At 32.3% G+C, this 23,537-nt stretch overlaps 1 protein-coding gene across 1 annotated transcript; it reads right to left on the reverse strand.

Annotated features, from left to right (window-relative positions):
* Positions 1 to 2,061: 2,061 nt before the first annotated feature.
* LOC132626133 (beta-glucosidase 40) lies at positions 2,062 to 11,636 on the reverse strand. Its single transcript, XM_060340887.1, has 13 exons — positions 11,191 to 11,636; positions 8,478 to 8,544; positions 8,059 to 8,117; positions 7,859 to 7,934; positions 4,586 to 4,657; positions 4,380 to 4,467; positions 4,039 to 4,294; positions 3,693 to 3,808; positions 3,341 to 3,564; positions 3,172 to 3,203; positions 2,873 to 2,975; positions 2,673 to 2,781; positions 2,062 to 2,384 (listed from the first exon to the last, which is right to left on the reverse strand). Exons 1-13 carry the CDS (start codon positions 11,329 to 11,331, stop codon positions 2,210 to 2,212), a joined length of 1,518 nt encoding a protein of 505 aa, XP_060196870.1. The 5' UTR covers positions 11,332 to 11,636; the 3' UTR covers positions 2,062 to 2,209.
* Between the last annotated feature and the right edge of the window lie 11,901 nt (positions 11,637 to 23,537).

Consider the following 23,537-nt stretch of genomic DNA (forward strand, 5'->3'; position numbering starts at 1 on the left):
TGAAATAATGCAAGCGACACAGTAAAACAGGATAATCAAGGAATTGAAAGCGATATGGAAATGCAAATCACAAAAGCGGCACAGATAAAACAGAGTAATCAAAGTACAGAAAGTAGCAAATAATAACATAAATCAAAGCACAAGAAATTATAATGCGCTAATGCGCCTACTAATAAGGAAAGATAACGAGACTTATATACTAGCCTTCTACCCTAATGTGGGTCCTCCACACCTTCCTATCTAAGGTCATGTCCTCGGTAAGCTGTAACTGCGTCATGTCCTGTCTAATCACCTCTCCCCAATATTTCTTTGGCCTACCCCTACCTCTTCTGAAACCATCCATGGCTAACCTCTCACACCTCCGCACTGGGGCATCTATGTCTCTCCTCTTCACATGCCCAAACCATCTCAGTCGCATTTCCCGCATCTTGTCTTCCACCGAGGCCACTCCCACCTTATCCCGAACAGCCTCATTTCTAATCCTGTCGCTCCTAGTGTGCCCACACATCCATCTCAACATTCTCATCTCGGCAACTTTCATCTTTTGAACGTGAGAGATCTTAACTGGCCAACACTCCGCCCCATACAACATAGCCGGTCTAACTACCACTCTGTAGAACTTGTCCTTCAGTTGTGGTGGCACCTTCTTGAAACTGAAATGCACACTAGTACAATTAGTAATGTACAAGGTAAACATCGAATCTTATGGTTTCTGTGTACTAGAGTAAGTTCAGAAATGTCCAACAGAATCAAGACAGCTTTAGTCTATTTTTTTTATTGAACTAATGAAAGAGTAAGAAGAGTATCCCAACAACTGATTATTTATTTCTTTAATTTTCTGGATTAACAAAAATTGATTAATGAAATACATTATTTTAGTAGATTTCATATAATATACTATGACCTTTTATTCGTCTTAACGCTACATCAGTAACGGATCTTATCCTTTTCCAAGAAGAGTCAATTGACCCATTCATCAAAACACTACATTGTATAGATATATAAGGTCAAAGTCAATTTTATGTATACGTAGTAGATGTTGAATTCCCTTAGTTCTTTGTATAATTACTTCTTTATACCTTGAATCTTCTTAGTGAAACTTCTGGCTTCGTCACTGGTTCTAAGCATGCCAAACATTATGGGCTATTAAAAACAATAACATACCCAGTATAATTCATAGTTAATGAAATAGCAACTTATCAACTATAATTGTTTAGCTGAAGGCTAAATAATAAGCACCATGGAGTTTCTAAGCTATCAAACAGAACTAATTGTCCGTAATGAAGCCATCAAGCACGAAAACAGCGTGCCAGAGATCTAGTCACAAGTAAAGGAAAAAGGAAGGATATGAGAGCCATAGAGAGAACTCAATCACGACACACAACTTTGACTCAGATAAATGAGATCCTCATTGCTAGGCAACCCGATGGGCGGAGCCACCTTAAGCGAAGGGTGGTCAGGTGCACACCCTTCGCCGGAAAATTACGCGGTGTACATAATTTAAATGTTAGCTATTATGAGTATATATTTAATTTTGCACACCCTTAACACAATTGAAAAGAAAATTTGCACACCCTTCGCTAAATTCCTAGTTCCGCCACTGCAACCCTTTGGTCGATCTTAGAACTCCTAAAACTCAAAACTGGCAGGAAATAGCCATTTTGAGATTGTTCAAACGTATGTTCCTGCTGATTTCGAATACAAATCAATCACTTATTAGTAGAAAAGGAAATGATCGAGCAATGACAACCAGAAGGGGGTTCTAGATGGTAAGGCCAACTTATAATTTAATTTTCGACCTTAATAGAGCCATTGAATACACAGGCAACTTTCACTTGTCATCAGCTACTCAATGTATCTGACCACTTCAAAAAATACAAAAAATACCATAAGAAATTTATCCTGGATTTGGGTTGATTTCAAGAGGTTTACTGCTAATTTCTAATTAAGTTAGCCCAAACTTTTAGGTGTCATAGTTGAATACCAAACTTGATGTTTGCTAAAAGTAGTATTGAACTAGAAAACTATTGTGAATGTACTTTGCAAGACATATAAACAACCTTTGTATGAGCAAACTCAGTGAAATCTATTGAATAACATTAAGGTACTTTAATTTGAAAGAATTAATGTTGTATACATTGTGTTATGCCTTTTACGAGTGGAAGCTATGTATATCTGTGCTTGTAACTTTTAAGAAATACGTATCAATTTAAGCAGAGCCTAAGAAATTCTTGAACCAGTTCACAGAATCCTTGGGATATCTCTTGAGGTTGTCCTTGTAATCCACATAATAAAGACCAAACCTTGATGAAAATCCAGCTGCCCATTCCCAGTTATCCATTAGAGACCACACAAAGTAGCCTTTCACATTGCAGCCATCTTCTCTGCATATTCAGCAAAATAAAATCGAATGAATAAGTCGTTTTGAATTTGAAGAATTAACTTAAATAGATGTCCACCCAATCGCTTAAACAAAAAATAGTCGGCAGATGTATAATATCTGTATAATTCATGTTATAATCAGTGTATAACCATGTATAATTAATGTATCTCGGCTAGAAAAAAGTAAACAGTAAATCCATTCAGCTATTTATATAAAAATTCCGGTAAATTTATTGATCAAGTTGGAATATAGATGTAAAAAGTTGGTTGAGTCCATTTGAATAACTTACTTGATAGCAGCTAACAGGTTAGTAAGATAGTCATTGTGATAATTGATCCTTTTTGTATCCTTGAGAGCATTTTTTCGCGATATTAATGCGTTATTTGACTCATCCATTCCTGTAGCAGTCGCAAACAAATGACTGTTGTTTCATGATAATAAAAAAAAAGGGAAATGACATAATCTGTACATTGCAGATTTAGAGACTACCATTTTCAGTGATTATGATTAGAGGGTTCCCATACTTTTGCTTGATGTAGTTCATTAAGCTTCTAATACCATGAGGCACTATGTACAGCCATATTGAACCTGCCTGCAAAGTAAGGATCATGAATATTGTCATCAATTCACAAAGCTGCAATAACGAAATGCAGTCTTTAAATTGTGGTACGGTCAAACATCTCTATAACGACGTCATTTGTCCAGATATTTGGTTGTTATAGTGAAATGTTGTTATAAAGGATGATTGTTATTGAGAGTTTAACTTTATATCGAATCAAATTACATACCCTGTCTGCTATTGGCTTCAAACCTTTGAATGCTGCAAGACACAAAATCATAGCGAAATCACTCAGTTCTTAATGCACTATGAGTTTCACTATTAGTAGAATGAACAATATATATCTAATAGGATGTAAATTCAACCATGTAATTAGAATAGAGTTGTCAACGACATACGGAGGGTAATGGCACCAGAGTCCGCGAGGGAATCATTGAGCAGAACACCAATTATGTTGGATTTATTCTTGCTGGCATACCATGTAGTGTAGTGATTTATGCCTATGAAATCATAGGAACCTTTCACAAGTGCAGACTGATCTGGTGAAAATTTTGGCAACCGGCTTCCCACTCTTTCTATCATTGAACTCGGATACTTTCCAAGCATCACAGGCTCAAGGTACCTGAGAGTTCAGTTACAAACCATTTGACCATCAATAAGTCTTAGTTTGAATAACTCCAAGTGTTTGTATAGATGTATGTTTGAAGCAAAAAATGAGGAGAATTTTGATTACTTCAACAAAATTCTTACCAGTCTAAATTGAACTCAATGGCCCTTTGTGTTGCTTCAATGTCATCTTTGGAGTTCGTCAAAGGCTCATACCAAAAGCTATCTAGTGATATCCCAATTGATCCATGTTGTACTGGCTGCAACAGTAATTGATCACAAAGATTAATCTCTTTTAAGCACAATGAATTTACAGGAAGATATAACTTAAATAGCCGCCCACCCAACCGTTTAAACAAAAAATAGCCAGCTGATGTATAATGTATGTATACTCTATGTATAATATGGTATAACTTAGTATAATCAGTGTATACTGGACAAGAAAAGTCCTAATTTATTGCTTTTTCTTATCTTTTCAAAAATATTTTACCTTGTACTTCTTTTTGTAAATGTCAACAACAGTGGCATGAGCAAGGAGTAGATTGTGAGTAACAATGTAAGGCTCAGTTGCAGAGTTTCCAGCCCTGCAAAGAGCTTTTAGGAGGATTGAACATCGGCCGGGTGCTTGTAGCCCTACATCAAAACCTTGGATGGCAACAGTGTGCGGCTCATTGATAGTGATCCAGTTCTTCACCCTATCACCAAATTTCTTGAAGCACGTCTCCGCGTATATCGCGAAATCTTTTCTGTTAAATGACCAAAATGTTACATGACACAAATCCAGAAAAGTTCAAAAATTAAGTTGGAACAATTAACTTGTGGTGAACTTACATGATTTGTGGGCTTAGCCATCCATTGTACCTGTCTTGTAGAGCTTGAGGAAGGTCCCAATGGTATAGTGTTACATATGGTTGAATTCCTAAGGATTCATACAAATTGTAACATACAACGTGTTTTTGTTTAATGTAATAAATTGACATAAGTGCTGAAAGAAATGATATATAGTAGGTAAAGGAGAGTAATAATGCGAATTGTACCATTAGCTAGAAGAGCATTGATCAACTTATTGTAGTGATCAACTCCAGCCTGATTGATTTCTCCAGTTCCATCTGATAATGATCAGAAATTCAGAGTTAATTATATTAGAATTTGGACTTACATTAATTGGTGTTTTAGCCTGAAAAAGGACAGTGGCTTGACACAAGTCCTAAATAAAAGTGTTTTTTTGGCCCGCTCCCCTTGTAGCGGACAAATGTTTAGTAAACAAGCTTCTTTTTATTTTTCTGCAATTTATGGATAAAGATCCCTTTAGAGCGAACTGAAAATTTTGTAAGAAAATATTAGATCACGGTTATAAGTTATTGCAAACGTTAGACGACAATATAATATTTTTGGCTTTGAGCAATACACCAGCAAACATTATACTGAAGTCTAAGTAACATTGTCCGGAAGACTATTTTTCAAAAACTATATTTGCACAACTTTTAGAAATACGGACAATATCTAAGTAGTGACCTGAAAAGGGGACATTTGCATAAATCAGCCTAAATAAAACATAAGGCATTATCCTAAATTTATTATGTGTGGGTTAAATAAAAGGGCACTTTACATATTTTGCCGATCGACTAAAAGTAATTACATTCGCTAGTCAAAATACAAAAAGATATATATTTGCTGGCTATTATTTTGGTGGACGATTATTTTATGTCAATTTCCTTAAGGGTGAATGACATATAAATACATAATAACAAAAGTATTTACGGAATATAACGAAACTTTTTAATTTACAGAACATAACGGATTTTCATCTTTTGCACAAACTTTTTTTTAAATAATTTTTTAATTAATTTTTTTTTAAATGATTAATTTTCTTACTTTTTGTTTTTTTATGAACTTTTTTTTAAAAAATTATTTTAAAAAATATATAAATTTTTATTCCTGCTTAAGGCTTAAAAAAATCGCTCAAAATTTTTTGTTTGAAAAATGTATGAAATGTGTATATCTTGCTCAAGACTTAAAAAGTTCGCTCAAAATTTAGCGTATGAAAAATGTATGAAATGTGTATCTCGATCAAGGGTTAAAAACATTTCTCAAAATATTGTGTACGGAAACGATATGAAATTTGTATCACGCTCAAAGCTTAGAATTTCGCTCACATTTTCGTGTATAAAGTTCATGTTAGGTTTCTGTAAAATCAATACAACTATAACAACATTGTATACAACATTCAAGACTTAAAATGATCGTTCAAAATTTTGTGAATAAAAAATGTATGAAATGTGTATGTCTTGCTCAAGGCTTAAAAAGTTCACTCAAATTTTGTGTACGAAAATATATGAAATGTGTATATCTCGTTCAAGGCTTAAACATTATGCTCAAAATTTTATGTATGAAAATAGTATGAAATGTGTATGTCTCGCTCAAGACTTAGAATTTCGCTCACATTTTTCGTGTATAAAGTTCATACTAGGTTTCTAGAAAATTAATACAATTCGCTCATATACACATTTCATATATTTTTCATTCAGCTTTCATACACAAAAATTTGAGTTATTATTTTAAGCCTCAAGAAAAAAAAAAAGATTAATAATTTAAAAAAAAAAAAAAAAATTAAAAATTATATTAAAAAGAAGACGAAAAAAAATATGAAGATCCGTCATGTTTCGCAAATATCGTTATGTTTTGTAAATAAGGAAAACTATCTATATATTTTGTGATAAAGAGTCTTAAGTAGGTACCCTATGTCATTTCATTTTTTTTGTGCGGAGTGCTCTTCAAATGCACTGGTCTTTAATTTTTCCCCCTTAAATTGTTGATCTTTAATTTTTGTCCTTCGCCTAAAACTCCTAGGTTCGGGTTCGAACCCCTGCTCAATCAAAAATTTTAAAAAATTTCACCAGGTAGAACTTTGATTCGCAAGGCAGAACTCTGCAAAACTCTACCTTAAGGTAGAATTTTAAGGCAGAGTTTGCCCAAAGGCCACTTTGAAACTCCGCCTGAAGTAGGCAAAATTCTGTCTGCAAGCCTAACTTTGGCCCGAATAGGCCTAAGTTTGCTATAAAACTCTGCTTTGCGATTTTTTTTTTACTGAGCCGGGATTCGAACCTCAAACCTCATGGTATTAGGACAAAAATTAAAGACCACTACTTTGAGAGGTAAAAATTAAAGACCACTCCAAAATAAGGCATTCCTGTGAATTGCCCATGTCATTTTCCCTTTCCTTAAATCGAAGTGGGCAATTCGCAGAATTGCCCTTTTTTTGGGGTGGTATTTAAATTTTGCCCCTCATATTTGTGGTCTTTAAATTTTGCCCTTCGGCTAAAACCCATAGGTTCTGGGTTCAAACCCCCGTTCAGTCAAAAAGTTTAAAAAAAATTGCAAAGCAAAGTTTAAATTTCGCTATGCCCCCTCCGGCAGACTTTTAGTCATGTTTAACTAAAAGTCTGCCGGAGGGGGCAGACTTTGCCTTGAAGCATATATATGTATTTTTTTTTTAACTTTTCGAGGTAAACTTTTAGTAATGCCTTAACTAAAAGTGTGCCCCATAAAACATAACTAAAAGTATGCCTCATAAGGCGTAAGTTTTCCTTAAGGCATAACTAAAAGTTTGCCTTATAAGGCAAAGTTTAAATTTTGCTATGCCCCCTCCGGCAGACTTTTAGTTGTGTTTAACTACAAGTCTGCCGAAGGTTAACTAGAAGTTTGCCGGAAGGGGCAGACTTTTAGTTGTGTTTAACTAAAAGTCTGCCGGAGGGGGCAGACTTTGCCTTGAAACATATATATATATATATATATTTTATTTTATTTTTACTTTTCAAGGTAAACTTTTAGTTATGTTTTAACTAAAAAGTGTGCCACAAAGACATAACTAAAAGTATGCCCATAAGGCGGAACTTTTTCTTAAACTTAAACTTTGCCTTATAAGGCAAAGTCTATGCCTTAAGTTTATGCCGGGTCCGGCATACACGCGACCCAAACCTTGCCTTGCAGTTTTCTTTTCTAATTTATGCTTGAGCGGGGGTTCGAACTCAAAACCTCATGATTTCTGCGTGAACGTTCAGTGTTGCAATGCGAAGGGCAAAAATTAAAGACCAGCAATATGAGGGGCATAATTTAAAGACCACAAATATGAGGGGCAAAATTTAAAGACCACTCCAAAAGAAGGGCAATCCGCGCAAAAAAATGAATATAGGAAGTGTTTTAGAGTATTATTTAACTGGTTTAAATACACATTAATATTATGCTTATTTAACCAGTACTATCCCACCACCCACTAAGGAACTAAGTAGGAAAAAGAAAAGAAGTTTTACTAGGGAAAATTCTGGCCCAAGCAATAGAAAATCTATAGGCATCCATTCCCATATGCTTCATAAGCTGTATATCTTCCTGTAAAAAAAAGAAAAGGAAAAAAAAAAAGAACATGGAATTATTTGATGGTTAATTTCGGTTTAAAGAATTGAAGTGTAGGAAAAATTAGTGAGGTGTTTGTAAAGTATGATAATGTATTTACCGGGTACCGGTGATACTGATCAACGGCTACATCGCCGTTGCTAAAATCAATTATTTTACCTGCAAAATCCATCCAATTTAGCAGTATTAATTAGTTATGTTGTTCAGAATCTCTAAAAATATTAACGTAGATCCTTAAAAAATTGCACTATTTTGAAAAATTTCACTCATCTATGGTACTTTTGAAATATAGTTAGACCACTTAACTCTTACTATAAACTTTATCTCTTTTTTATTTTAATTTTTTTCCTAAAATTGTTGTCAGAAAATTGCTTTGATTGAGGCACTTTCTAAGAAACTTATTGGGAATATTCACAACCCACATTTGTTTTTAAAAGACCGCTAATATCAAAATAGATACCAAACATGAAAAGCCAAAAAGATAGACAACATTAGTGGGGAAGTGCACATAGTATTTACCAAAAGAATGAGAAAATTTGTCCCATATAGTTGGACCTCTTCCATCCTCTTTCACAGCTCCTTCAAACTGCAACCAACATTCCATTTCATGTCATGAATAATAAGTTAAATGTGTGAAATTAGGAGGGTTATAACAGAAATAAAATGCCATAACAAGTTTAACAATATATACAGATAAATTATAAAGTACAAACTAATAACATAATGAGAAAACTAAATATATTAGCTTTGTACTTTTTGGCTCCTCAACCTTGTCAATTTGAATAAATATTCTTTCCTACATAAATTATATGTGATACTATATATTAGTTTCGCAGAAATATATAACTTTTCTTTTGCTATAATTCATTTGACATATTCTCAGATATCTCATGTTGTAAGAAATTGTGATTTATATTGCCTTTTATAATTTCTATACATTTAAATTTCTTTTTTCAAAAGTTGACGACTGAATTTACCCAAATGATTTAACACGTTAGCCCACATGATATTCCCTTTTAGGCTTTTATCTTATAGCGGAGACAATATTAGATAGCAATAGCGATGGGAACATGGCAAAATCATCACAAAGAGCCACTTTTTAGTTCTTCTAGTTGAAATAAAGTCATTCTCCTGAACTTATAAATTCCACCAATAAAATTTTAGGATAATGTCTGATGGAATAGGTAAGGTGTGCACAAATTGATCTGAACATCACTTTTTTAAAAGAGTTTTTTTATTTGATATGTAAAATTAATAAAGATAAAGTAATCACTGAGAAAAATTTTCTAAAAAAAATGTTACCAAACTCTTACTTCCCTGACGCAATTTGAGGCGCCTATAGTACCCCATCAAAAAAGGATTCTGTTGAATTATTGACCAAACAAACTTCAATCTAATGTGGGGAAGGAAATTCAATTGATGGTTTACTTTAAAGTTTTTGTTTTTATTTTTTTGTTTAATTAGGAATATCTATCTTTCTTTTTATTTTATTTTCCTGTTATTGGACAATGAATTCACATCTACTACTTTATGAGTGAATAGCCTTTATGATGCAATCATATAACCACACGCTGGCTATTAGTCCATTAAAACTAATACTAGTTGTGCAGGATTTTCATCATATAATATAAGAGGTTAAGTGCATGATTTTATAATATAAGAGGTTAAGTGCATGATTTTAAAATATAGAGAATATCTCTACAAATAAGTCATATATACTATATACAGGGATGATTAATATAGTTTACATTATTTTATTTAATTTACAACAACTAAATGAAAGTTTTTGTTACTCGACAACCATAATAAAGATAAAGTTATTACTCCATTGAGGAAATATTAAGATGCTAGTAAAAATTCCCTACTTTCTTGACGCAATAAGCTTCTCTCCCTCAACAAATAACGGATTCTGTTGAGATATTCACCAAACCAACTTCAATTTTGATGGTTTCATTTTTTTTTTTTTGGGGTTCAGTTTCTTCTTCAATTTAATTAGGAACGTTTATCAACTTTTTGATTCTAGAACAATGAAATCACATCGTGGGACATATTTCAGAATTTATGAGAGGAACAACAAAGCCTTTATGTAACCCCATAAGGCCATAACTACACGCTTAGCTAATTAAGGTTCCAACAAAGGTTTTTTATTTTCCCTTTTACCATTTTAAACTTTGATTCCTATTTAATTTTTTATTTACTACCCGGCGTTTACTAACTTGGTTGGGTTCTGATTAGATTCGAATTTACATTGGGAAGTCCCACATTAAGGGTGAGGTACTAACTAATAAAAATGACTCCATACTCAAAAATTAGAACTCGAGAATTCTGATTTGTTTCCTACTTAGTGCAAATCTTTTGTCCCTACTGATTATTTGGTTGAAAAAAAAAACAAAAGAAAAGACAAAGACATTCTAATAGAGAATGACTTTCACGGAAAGCACCAATATGAAAGGAAATACGGATAGAGAAATTTCTAGCTTTAACTCCTTTTTATGCCATAAAACCAAACTTGAAGTAAAGAATATGGATTAATTAAAGCCTCTAACAAAAGCTGATTTTATCTAAGTAAATTTTGTAGGAAGCATTTGTGTTGTTATTTCTTAAGATAAAGAAACACAATCTTCAATAATTATTTAGTGTTGTACAAAAAGAGAAAAAGTAATCTTAAAGCCATGAGAAGAGATTACCAAAAGACAAAGAATTAGTTACGAAATTCGTTGTTTATTTGTCGCGCGCTAGATAGTTAGTAACTAACAAGATTTCTTTGACAATCGTTCAAATAGAATTAGCGACAGATTTTTGTTATTTAACGATAAAAGTTATTAATTGCTAATTTTTTTTTTTTTTGTAGTGAGGCAATTTTAATTAGAAATTACTCTTGTTTCTTGGAATTATCTTGGATAAATAACTATTGAGCGGAACAAGTGGCAGATGCAGTATTTACATTAAGAGGGTTATCATTTTTATATATATACGTAAAAAATAATTTGACCTTATATATATAATGTGGTCTTCTGACGAAGGAAGTTGGGATAAACCCCTCCCGCGCCCTGGCACCGCCACTGAATGGCACAAGAAAATATGAAAGAAAAGGAAGAAAATAATTCGTGGTTCTGGCAAATAAAGGAGAATAATATATGAAAAAAATATAAAATATAAAATATAAAACATTATTGAATAGATATAAAATGAGTGATTCACATTCACATGCATGTACAGAGAGAAGACAAACCTGGTAAGCAGAAGAAGCAGTCCCAAAAACAAATCCTTTTGGAAAGTTGTTTCTGCTAATATTTTGTGCTGAATTTGTATGAAAACTAACAACAAATAATAAAAATATTGCCCAAAGGGAAATGCCTCTCTTCTTCAACATAGTTTTTTTTTTAAAAGCCTATGGGTATGATCAAGAAGACAAAGGGGGAGGCCGGAGAAAAAAAGGGGTTTATCAATTGTATATTTTGGGATGGTTAGTGTTAGTTTTGGTATGTATATATATAAAGTGTGTGTGTGGGTGGGGGACCGGGGGGGGGGGGGTTGGAGGAATGTATGAAAAGATTCTTTTTAATTGATATAGTATTATTAGAGATAAGGATATATGTTGGTTGTTGAGTGAAGCAAAAAATGGTGATCCGGCTAATGACTTAACGAGAGAAGAACTAAGAAGATGACTTTTTTTCCTTCAAATAGAAGAGAAATCTCTCTAGTTACCCTACTTTTTATTTCTTTTTTTAGCTGTGGGGATGGGGAGTGAATTAATGGGCATGATGGTTGTTTCCACACTTACGCGTGTGTGGTGGGGAGTGGGTTATAATGGGGGTGGTGGAGGAGTATTTCTTGAATTTATAAGTTTGTTTCATCATCTATTGTGAATGCAAATTTAGTTAGACTGCCACCAAAGTTTGTGGTGGGTTTATAAGTAATTTCTAAGTCACTTAATCGGAGATCTCAAATTTGAGCCTTAAAACAAAGTCGTTTTTGATAAAGAACATCTTACCTTCTAAAGTGAATTTTTTTTATGCGAATCGGATTAGCCGGACCCCAAAACGGGTACAAGCACAAGGTGAGAAACCAAAACAAAGTTAAAGTTTAACTGATATACACTGATCGTGTAAGAAATTTTTTAAACTATAAAATCATCTTTAAATGTTGTAACGGGTAATTTATCTTATCTTCAAAATTACAAATTTTATTTTTTATGAAGGTTTACATATAGTTTTTTTAGGTAATCGCATAGGGGCGGAGCTAGTAATGGGGATTAATTGATTGGATACCCGAGACCCATAATCTTTCCTAGGAACAGCCAAGGGAGTTCATCTGAACCCTCTTCGGCTAAAAATTACACTGTTTATACAAGGTGAAAATTATTTCTTATGTATATATAGTAGATGTTGAATCCCATTGGCTTCTTTGTTTGTCTACTTCTTTATATTTTTGAACCCCTTAGTTAAAATTCTGGCTCCGCCATTGATAATCGGATAATCTAAAAATTTCTTTAAGAGTGTATATAATATATAAGTTAAACTCAGTTAGTTATGAACGAGCTAGTTGCCATTTACACACACACACACGGTTATGAGCTGTTTGAAATTTTAACAAGTTCTAAAACGTAACACAACATAATTTAAGAGAGTATGTCTATAAGAGTTGTTACATACAAGGGAAGATCGAGTATATGAACGCCGATTACCTTTTCTATTTGTTTTTATTTATACTCCGTTAACTTGTCTAAATAAAATATCATGAGTAAGAGATAATATAATAAGATTTTTTATTCACGAAATTTTATAAATAACATTGTTAGAGATATGGATTAAGGATGCAATCACATCAGCAATTTTTGTGCATTTCGGCTCGGCCTTTTTTATTTTCATTGTCATCCAAATTAAGCATAAGTAATTTCTACTATTATGTTATAAATATTATTATAATATTGTGATGTATATCTTTAGGAGGGATTTTAGGGTTTATGACTTTGGCACCAAGTCAATTCTCTCCTATAAATAGAGATGTTGTCTTCATTGTATTTTATCCCTCATAAGAAATAAGAACCTCTTCTCTCTTTGTCTACAATATTGTTCTTGCTTGTTTTATTATTTTATAACACGTTATCAGCACGAGATTCTGCCTTGAGCATATTTTTAAAAGGTCAAAGGTACGTGTTCTATAAATCCACCTACTTAACAGTGGTATCATATTGATTTCTCATTCTTGTGGATAGTTGCAGTTGAATTGCAAATCTTAATTTCAATATATGAAACTTATCAATAAGTATGCCGAATTAATGAAATATGGGTCCTTGAATTCACACATAGCTTGAATCTCTTTTATGAATATTGATGTTTACACACATACTGTTTAACCTTGCTGATCCTAATGATTAGTTCCTATATATTGAGATTTAGAAAGAATTGTTTAGTTTTCTTTTTTATAATACAATCAATCAATGTCTTGAATATGTTTAGAACGACTTTTATATTTGGAGTATCAGCAGGGTTTGTCACTTCGTATGATGATTTTTGTTATCCATTTAATATTTTGCTGAGTTTGCAACCATCGGAATCGGCAATATTTTCATAGGTTTGCTATGATTATAATCATAGACATATTTTTTTATATTATATGTATATCTCGATCTGCTTCTGAAGTAGCAATATTTTAAAAGTGGCTATTAAACATCATAATTTGACATGGTTAAATCACGTTCAGATGATTATGTATCATTCCTGAAGAATGAGAATATTTGACAAATGTTACAAATACAGATCCATTCCCTGAAGTGAATGTGATGATATTTAATAAAGATTATAAATTCGGACATGCTCTTGGTTGTGAATATATCAAGCCTCACCTCCAGAAGAGGTAGAATAATTGAGGAAAAAAAAATTCTACGATTTACTCCCGAAGTAGTAAACTCAGAAATCTACTCCCGAAGTAGCAAACTCAGAAATCTGCTCCCGAAGTAGTAGTAAATCTGAAATTTGCTCCTGAAACATTAAATTGAAACTTACTCCCGAAGTAGTAAGACTCAGAAAATAAAGCGGATAAATATTATCCTATTTTTGTACCTGTTTTTACTTTGGAAACGAATTGTCAAGTACTAATCTTGGTTGAATTTAGACGTACTGGACCTAATATCAAACTATGGAAGTCGTAGGACAAAGTACATGCCATTGAAATATATCATGGTTGAAAGTTTCCAAACGTTTCAATTCAATATCTTCATATCAATTGCAATTCTCAAAATCCTTTGGTTTCAAACGTCAAATTTATACTATATTTGGAACTTGCTAAGGGTTTTATGTGTAATTTTTGAAATTGATGTAATATCTATATTTGTTAAAAGGGAAAGGAATCTGATTAGCCTTATTTTTATTTGCAGTGGAACTCATAAATTGCCTTCTTTCACTATATTAAGCAAGAATATATTTTTGTCCCTTCCCTTTGCTAGTTTGGTCATATTATGAGAACATATTCCTGTTGATCATTAATTTGGTATTATATGCATGTTTAGGAAAGTAAGTTGTTAGAAATTTGTGGCGGATATAATTAGTTAACTAGAGATTTTAAAGTTGTCAGCATTCAGAAATTACTAACATGTCTTGGTATTACGTAACTTACTACTAAGGAATTGTTCTATATGTATTTTGATGGTCTAGAAGTATTGGTATAACTTTTGACAAGTAGAAAAAGTTTGGGAAATATATTAAAGCGGTGTTTTCTTGTGACGCAGAGAAATAATGAGCTATTGAAAATTATGTATAAAGCTCATCTAAATGATCAAGTTTCATTCCCTGAAGTGAATAAAAAAAAATACCACAACACACCTCCTGAAGAGATAAAATAACAAAGGATATAAATGTTACTTTTTGGTATAAAGGTCATTGCTGCACGTACCTGTCGTACGTCTAATCATATTGGATGTTTTTATTATGTATCATTAGGAAAAAGGATGTACATTTTGTAGAATACCTTCTACTATAACCACATTAATATATTATGTTTACTTGCTGATTTTCTAGAAGGAAATAACAATTCATACAAAAACTTTCCTGAAGAAAGAAACAACTATGTGTTGTCGCTTTGATGTAAAATATTCGGATGTTAGTGGGTATTCTCCCTGAAGGAGATATTTACCATAGAAGTTGATGATAGAAGTACCAAAGACTGTATAACTTAATGTTTACGTTTGTCATGTATGAATTTAAGAATGTCATTATAATATTCATTTGGTTACAACGTTTTTCTTTCATGACACCAGCAGTGTCTAACAAAATCAATTAAGGGCTCCAGAAGAGCCTAATTGTTTGTATACAAGAATTATGGCACCAGTAGTGTCCAAACAATATCTGATTATGGAGAATAAATTAAAAGCTCCTGAAGAGCCGATATATTATTATGTCATTCGTTCGTGATTGTAATATACGAAGTTGTTATGATTGAAACACAAGTTGTAGTAAACCTGAAGTTTACTAAAGTAAATGGTTATCATATTGAAGCTATAAATGATTGGAGGATTAATTATCTTCAAAATCATAGTGGGTAAGAAGTATATATGTGAATGGTTACCCTCTTTATTCTCCAAATTATGCTACACAAATATAAGCATGATGAAATCACATGTCACGGTAAATCAGAAGTTTATTGGCAAAAAAAAAAAAAAATCATGTCATAGTAAACCAGAAGTTTACTAAAACAAATAGCACATGGCATGGTAAACTTGAAGTTTACTAGTATAAATAATTTTATTATTCGGCATGAGTGGTATGGCTATCCCGATTCAAATATGATGTGCAGATTGAATATTTGACATATGTTGAAGAACTAGAAGATTCTTGAAGAAATTATTTTTGTTGCTTGTTCTCAGGATAATTTGATTATACTGGCTAATGTTGGGATTGAATTCCCTAATTCTGGAAAAATATAAAAGGTGAATATGGGCCCGTTCACCTGTTATGTGATATCTTAAATAGATGCATCGATAAGACAGTCACATGTGCGTTTATTGTCAACCTACAGTTTGACATATGCAAAGTTACTTGCTCAAAATGATTGAGTTGAGAGGGCAATTTTCAGATTATGTAATCAAGACAATCCATCTTGATAATGCTGGTTTATATCCAAGCTGGTTTGGCGTTAAATGTCTCCATTAAATAACCAAATCATTGCTTTTGAGAATAAAGCTTCATGTGCTGGTCTGAGATATGATATATTGTATATAACATCACTTGTATGCTTCAGACCAATAGATTATGATAAATTCTCCCCCCACAATTGGTTCAGGGTTAGGAACCAGATATTTCCATCTAACAGTTTTTTATGTGTGGTATATGATTAATTAATCTACCATGATGCACAAAGATGGATTCCCCTAAAGAAGATGCGATATATATTAGTTTTTCTAACATAAGGGGGAAAGACTAAGTAGCTGAGGAATATGTTATGAATTATCATTCGTATGATCCTCATTAAAAGGATAATTCAACTCAAATGCTAGTAGCATTTGCTGACTCAAAATTAATTTCTAATTTCAGCTGCAAAATGCTCCTATAAAATTCATGTCCCTGAAGGACAGAGTCTACAACATGCATGAAGCATGGTAGACTAATCGATTCCAAACGCAATAATCATTGAAAAGAAAGAGGAGCAAATGATCAATGATCATTATAAGGAGGCAATGTGCTCTTGAAGAGCTTACGACATAACACTTCATGAAACCTCATGAGAGGTTTAGGTACCTAAAAATAATGGAAGTGATGAGATCTCAATAAGTTATGTCACATTGCGAACCGATACAAATGATATATCGTCGACGATATCTTTGGTACAATATAGTGCAATATTGTAAAAGATTATGAGGATCTGAATTCTATGTATATAAAGCATGCTAACGTAGAAATTATTATCGAGTGAAATGACGCACCTTGGTTAGCGTAAAGCTTATTGGACCTGCTATCCGAACACCAAAAGATGTCACATAGTTAAATAGAAATAGATGTTGTCACAGCCTATATGAATTACTTGACAAAATTATATGAAAATTCTTGAAGAATTTTAAATGCCTGAAGCATATACAAGTTGTAGAAATTTGTTCATAATTCTTATATGAATTAAATTAAGCAAGGTGAATGCGATTTTATCACTTTAATGGATATTTACTGACTAAGGGCACAAATGACTCTATTTATCCTCACGTCTTTGTGAAAATCAAAATATGTCATATTGTTGGTGCAAGTTGATTACTTGAATATTATTGAAACTCTTGAAGAGTTCTCAAAAGCAGTATATTATCTGTTGAAAGAAGTTGAAATGAGAAACTTGCAGAATATTTTGGTCCTGAAGGGCCATATCTTTATGCAATTGATGCATTTATATATTTTGCGATGACTATTAGGGATTATAGTCATATGATGTTGGTCTACATGACAATCAAATCATATAAAAATAACATCTGTTTATAAAGCAATTCAGGAATGCACTTGGAGTGATTTCAACAATATTATATGTTGATGCAACTCTATCCAAAGACTGAAGATGTAGCAACATACATACCCTAACTAAAGAGTGGATTCATAAAAGGATAAAGCTTATTTCACAAAAGTTGTTCTTCACACACAAGCTCCAGAAGAATGGTGATATCAACGTGCAAGAGATGTGTTCGAGCGATAATATGGCTGATTTATTCACCAAGTCTCTACAAACTACAACTTTCAAGAAGATGGTGCACAAGATTGGAATGCGAAAATTCAGGTTTTGGAGTGATGTACCTATCAGGGGGTGTTACTACGTGTTGTACTCTTTTTCCCTTAGCCAAGGTTTTGTCCCAATTGGGTTTTCCTTGCAAGATTTTTAATGAGGCAATCAAATGACGTATTATTAGAAATATGTACTCTTTTTCCTTCACTAGAATTTTTCCCACTGGATTTTTTCTAGTAAGGTTTTAATGAGGCATATTATCTATCGAAATAGACATCAAGGGGGAGTGTTATAAATATTATTATAATATTGTGATGTCTATCTTTAGGAGGGATTTTAGGGTTTGTGACTTTGGCACCAAGTCAATTCTCTCCTATAAATAGAGATGTTCTCTTCATTGTATTTCATCCCTCATAAGAAATAAGAACCCTCTTCTCTCTTTGTCTACAATATTGTTCTGGCTTGTTTTATTATTTTATAACATATTATGATTAATAATGACTACAAATTCACTTATATTCTTTTACCAATTGGTAAGTCAGATCTATCAACATTTTCTTTTAGGTCTCTATGTGTATATCATTTTCTTTTAGGTCTCTATGTTTATACCTTTTTATTCCGTTTTGTCAATTAAATTTGCAAAAATCGTAAAACTTTGACATTTTCAAAGATAATGGCAGTTTTTGAATAACCATGCATGTGATGATATATTTTCGCATATTATATCCTAATTTTTTCTCGACCAGTGCATGTTACGTTTAAGCAATAACTCTATAATCTATACTACATTAAAAGCACGAAGGACCTTAGAAATGTTGATTGAACTTTTTGCCCTTCATTAAAAGACCCCACAATAGACAAAATTGTCATTTACTATTGCCCTCATTAAATAAATGTGTAATATTGTAATTTAATTATTATCCTAATATTTAGAACTTAAAATCAACTAAAATTTCAGTTTTCAATATTTCCTTATTTAAATTAGGTAACAAGTCCTAAAATTAAGACTTTGAATTGAAGTAAAAAATTATATTCACGTAAGGAAAAAGTTTTAGAGTCCAAGTCAAACATGGAATGCTAGATATGTTGAATTATAATTATTATCTTTCTTACCAAAAAAAAAAAAAAAGGGCACGGCAATAATTACTACTACCCTTTGGTTCGGCAATTAATTATTCTATGATATTTTTCTGTTCATCTGTTTATGGATAATACTCACCGTTATTTTTGGATTTTGTTTTTTGACTTTGGAAAATATTTTATTTTTGAAAAAGTAAAAGAATTCATTAGTTATTTTATTAATATTTAGGACTTCAAAATCAATTAAAATTGCGATTATTAAATTTTTCCTTATTTATATTACGTAGGAACTTTGAATTCGATTACCTTATGTAGCTCCTTCCATTATTAAACTTCATATCCTACGTATTCTTTAAATTCTACATTCATACAAATTTCACAATGACAAGAAATCAAGAAAACATAATTTGAACTGCCTTTGACTTTCTATATAAAGGAAGATGTTTACATTGTTGCCTCATTCTGATGCAATATACACGCAATGCTATTACAATTTTATACATTATTTAATTTCTTTATTACAAGAATTGTCTCTCAGAGATTAATTTCGTTTATTTATCTCAATTGAAAATAAATTATGCCAGCATGTTGTAGTTAATCCTTTCGTTTTTGTTGTTCCTTTTTTTTTCCCTGCATAATGGTTAATGATGGTTGTGGTTTGGGATATGAGGGCTAGAGCTTTGTTCGGGTTTTGATTATGGGTGTTTCTCTTTGTATAATGATGTGGTGCATTTTGTGCATTGTAATGGGACTAATTTGTCGGGATTTTGGTAAATACTTCGACTTGCACGTTCGCTTGATTTAATTATAATATATGTGGTACATTTTTCCTTTTGTGTGTTCCAGGTTTTTTATCAACTGTTACCGCATTCACGGAACATCAGTCCTTAAATCTTCTTGATCACGTGAATTATTTCTTAAAGATTAGTTCCATATATGTATCTCAGTGGAAAAAAATATGAGCCAGCATGTACAATAACTAAAATTTTAATTATTCAATCTTATAATACATGAATATTCTATACACTAAACTTAAAAATCCATTACAATTTGATTATTAAACCTTTCCTTATTTGAATTATGTGCCTAAAATTACAGCTTGATCCAAGATGAATTTAGTGAGGTTTGTTGAGCCACGAGTTTGGAATCTGTCTAGAAATCCTTTGAAACCTCCTGGACCAACTGTGATTCCTGTTAATCAAATTGTAATCTGTTTACCTAAACTAAAGAACAGTGTGTTTATTTCGAGCCCACAGAAAACTGTGTTTCCTTAAAGAATTTAATCCCCTCACAGTTGCCAAAGGTTTGGATTAATTCTTCTCAGGATAGAACGAAATTCTATTCTGCAATACCGGCAATGGAAATTGCAGAATTTCAGCGAACTAAACGAATGGTAGCAATCACACGACACTTACTGATTTTTGGTTTCGGAAAGAATGCAGTATGAGGGGAAAGAAAAATGCGATTTTCAGAAAGCAAAATTGTTTACAGTTTTTCGTTTTCAGTGTCTAAAAATGAGGCGAAACCTCTGAAAATTTATAGCCTGTTATTTTGATCTGAACAGGTGTGAAAGTGCCTGTTCGGTGAAGGAGATGACGATTGGTCATCATTATGTCTATTGGAAAAAAAAAATCCATTGGGAAAAAAAAATTCCGCGAATTTAATGAATTAAGTTAAATTTCGCGTGAATTGATTAATATCCGGATTGGAAATATTAAGTAACAAAAATGGAAATAAAATAAATTTGGTCCAAAAAGATTATCAATCAATCAGAGCCGAAGCCGAGCCGAGCGACGACGACGGCACGAGGGGTGGTCCTCTTCTCAACCCTTTATGAGCTAGAAAATGTGTTGCTTAATATAAGCACACACATAACACTTTCAACCACCAATGTGGGAGAAGTGTTCACTTGAAAGGTTGTTTTTCAAACTTTCATTTCCCTCCACTTTTGTTTCCCTCCATTTCCCAATTCATACTTCACCTTTAAAGTCCCTCACTTAATGCATTTGTAGACTTTAAACTTAACACCAATCACCCCGCCCTTAGAGCAATCATCGTAAATGGATTCCTTAGAGATCATGGAGTCAGATAAAGCAGCTTTCATGACCTTGGCATTAGAGAGTGTTGGCTACAGTAATTTTGATTCCTTTGGGAGCCAGGCGTTTGAGAATTGGAGCATCGGGTTAATATGACCTTGTCCCTGATCTGCCAGCACCACAATATGACGCGCTTTCTGAACTCTTTCTTGTTCCATGTGTATGAAACACAAATACATTTGCCAAAAAATTTATGTGATGAACAACCACTTTTCACTAAACACACCGTTAGAACGAAAGGAAGACAAGTCTCTCCTCCCTTTTATGACCTTTAGTTAATTAAAAAAACATAATTTCACCATGCAACAAATAATACATAAGTAATTTCATTTAACTATATAATGAATAAAACGACCTTTTTTATTTCAACAAGAATTTTGAAAAGTTGTTGGACAGTGGACACCAACACAAATTATGGGTCATAGTATATATTTGGGACCAGACAAACTTTTATTCACTCTGAAATATGATTTTCTATCATCTTTGATAGAAAATTTGAAGATTAAAGTATGAATGTATCTTATATGTTGTTGAATGAGAATTGCTTTGACAGATGTTTTAGTTCTTATTTCTGGCTTTCTTTATCCGTGGTAGTTAATAACTTTTAACATTATATATGAATTATACATCAGTACAAATTAATTTTAATTGATTGTTATCAGAGTCAGAACTGACAAACAAGAGATCACCTCAAATTTTGTGATGATTGTAATAGTTTAACATCAATACTTTGAGAACTTGTGTTGATATGTTACAGTTCATTATAGAAGTCACAATTTTCGACTTTCAGAACAGTAAGATGATTTGTCAGTATCAATTGCTCATAGCTAAAAAGCAATTTAGCGATGAAGTTCGTAGCTAAGTCCATTTTTTCTATAGTGTTTGCTGTCAAATGAGGTACGCGTTTTGGTCACGCGTAAAGCACGTACGTTAAGCTAGTATTAGTATAAACGCTTGAATTCAACTAATCTGTCAACAAAATACACCTGAATAATAAGTTTTAAAAAATGTTGGTCATCTTTTAGATGTAAGCCTCAAATAATTCAATAAAACATCTTGTAATTTTTTTATTTTGTTTTTTAATCTTTTAATTTACAAATAGTTAGTTAACTAAGAACCCGTCCTTTCAAGAAACATCCGATTAAAAAAAATAAAAATAAAAAACTCAATAGGAAAAATTTAACCGAATGAAATTAAAACTCTCAAAACTCGTGATATATTGCGATTAATTTAATTATATTTCTTGTTATGGATCGTTCCCTTGGGATTTATTTCTTAGTTAACTTTAAAATGTATTATATGCACCATGTTTTCAAGAAATTGAAAAGGAAATATTGTAATCCTCATTGGGCCTCTTTTTTTTGGGATATTAATGATTATACGGAAAAGGGGCAAAATTACCCCTGAACTTTGGGAAATAATTCATCCATACTCTTCGTTATACTTTAGGGCCAATTATACTCTTACCGTTATACTATGGGGTCAATTATACCCTTATGTCTAACAGCTGTCACGTGGTATTATCTCAGCCCTTCAAAATTATTTTTCCCTCAAATAATTTTTTACCCACTAAAATAACCCAACCCGATTTTTTTTCCAGCGAAGGGGTAATGGGTTGGGTCCGTATCAGTTTGGTTGGAAAAAAAAATCGGGTCGGGTTGAGTTATTTTAGTGGTAAAAAATTATTTGAGGGGAAAATAATTTTGAAGGGCTAGGATGATGCCACGTGGCAGTTGTTAGACATAAGGGTATAATTGATCCGATAGTATAACGGTAAGGATATAATTGACCCTAAAGTATAACGAAGAGTATGGATGAACTACTTCCCACAGTTCAGAGGTAATTTTGGCCCTTTTCCGATGATTATATTGTTTGCTTTTCATGACCATTGTGTCCAATCAACAGCTATGAAAAACAAAGCATTGGTTCTATTCTCTTCACACTTGTACTATATCTCTCACTTGCCAACTAATATTCCAAGCTATATTTCATATATAGTACAATGAAATCTAGATTGTCGTATTAGTCAAAATAAAGAAGAAGAAGAAGACACGAGAGATTGAGTAGAATTATTGAACCTTATTTGCCTACATATATACTAAATATTAAAGAATGCTACTAATATGCTGCATGTGAATAGCCTCTTGTTTTCAAATATATTTGAGCAATTAATGACTGGCCCATGTAGCAATGCCTGCAGGTAGGGTCTACATGGCCGGGTTGGTTCGGATTTTTTAAACACCAAACCAAATCAATTGTGTCAGGTTTTTAAATTTATACATCAAACCAAACTAATAAAATTCGGGTTTTTCAACCTCGGGTTTTCTCGGGTTTTTCGATTTTTTTTTTGGGGAATAGTCTTGATACAAAACATATAACTTTTACTTCAAATATAACAAGATACAACTATATAATTAAGGTGTTTCTTGAGAAAATAACACAAAATGTGAGAAAAGTGATGACATGGTATTAAAATATTCAACAAAAGCTAATAAAATCCGTTAAAATAAATATTGCTAATTAACAAGCCATAAAGAAAATGACCATAATCTAAAAATACTAAGTCATGCTAAAATAAGTACGGTTAGATAAGTATTAATTACATGACAAAGAAAAAACTTAAGTTATATGTATTTTCACTCTCTAATGCAAAACTAAATAATAGATATCCAATATTATGTCATTCCTAGTGGTAAATTGAATTTTTTTT

Source organism: Lycium barbarum, chromosome 2, assembly GCF_019175385.1.
Source record: "Lycium barbarum isolate Lr01 chromosome 2, ASM1917538v2, whole genome shotgun sequence".
Classification (NCBI taxonomy): domain Eukaryota; kingdom Viridiplantae; phylum Streptophyta; class Magnoliopsida; order Solanales; family Solanaceae; genus Lycium; species Lycium barbarum.

Coding starts and splice junctions, on each gene's coding strand:
- LOC132626133 (XM_060340887.1), bottom strand. CDS start 11,331: ATGTTGAAGAAGAGAGGCATTTCCCTTTGGGCAATATTTTTATTATTT. Junction 7,935..8,058: donor ATCAGTATCACCGGTACCCG/GTAAATACATTA, acceptor TTTTTTTTACAG/GAAGATATACAGCTTATGAA. Junction 2,782..2,872: donor AATCATAATCACTGAAAATG/GTAGTCTCTAAA, acceptor CGACTGCTACAG/GAATGGATGAGTCAAATAAC.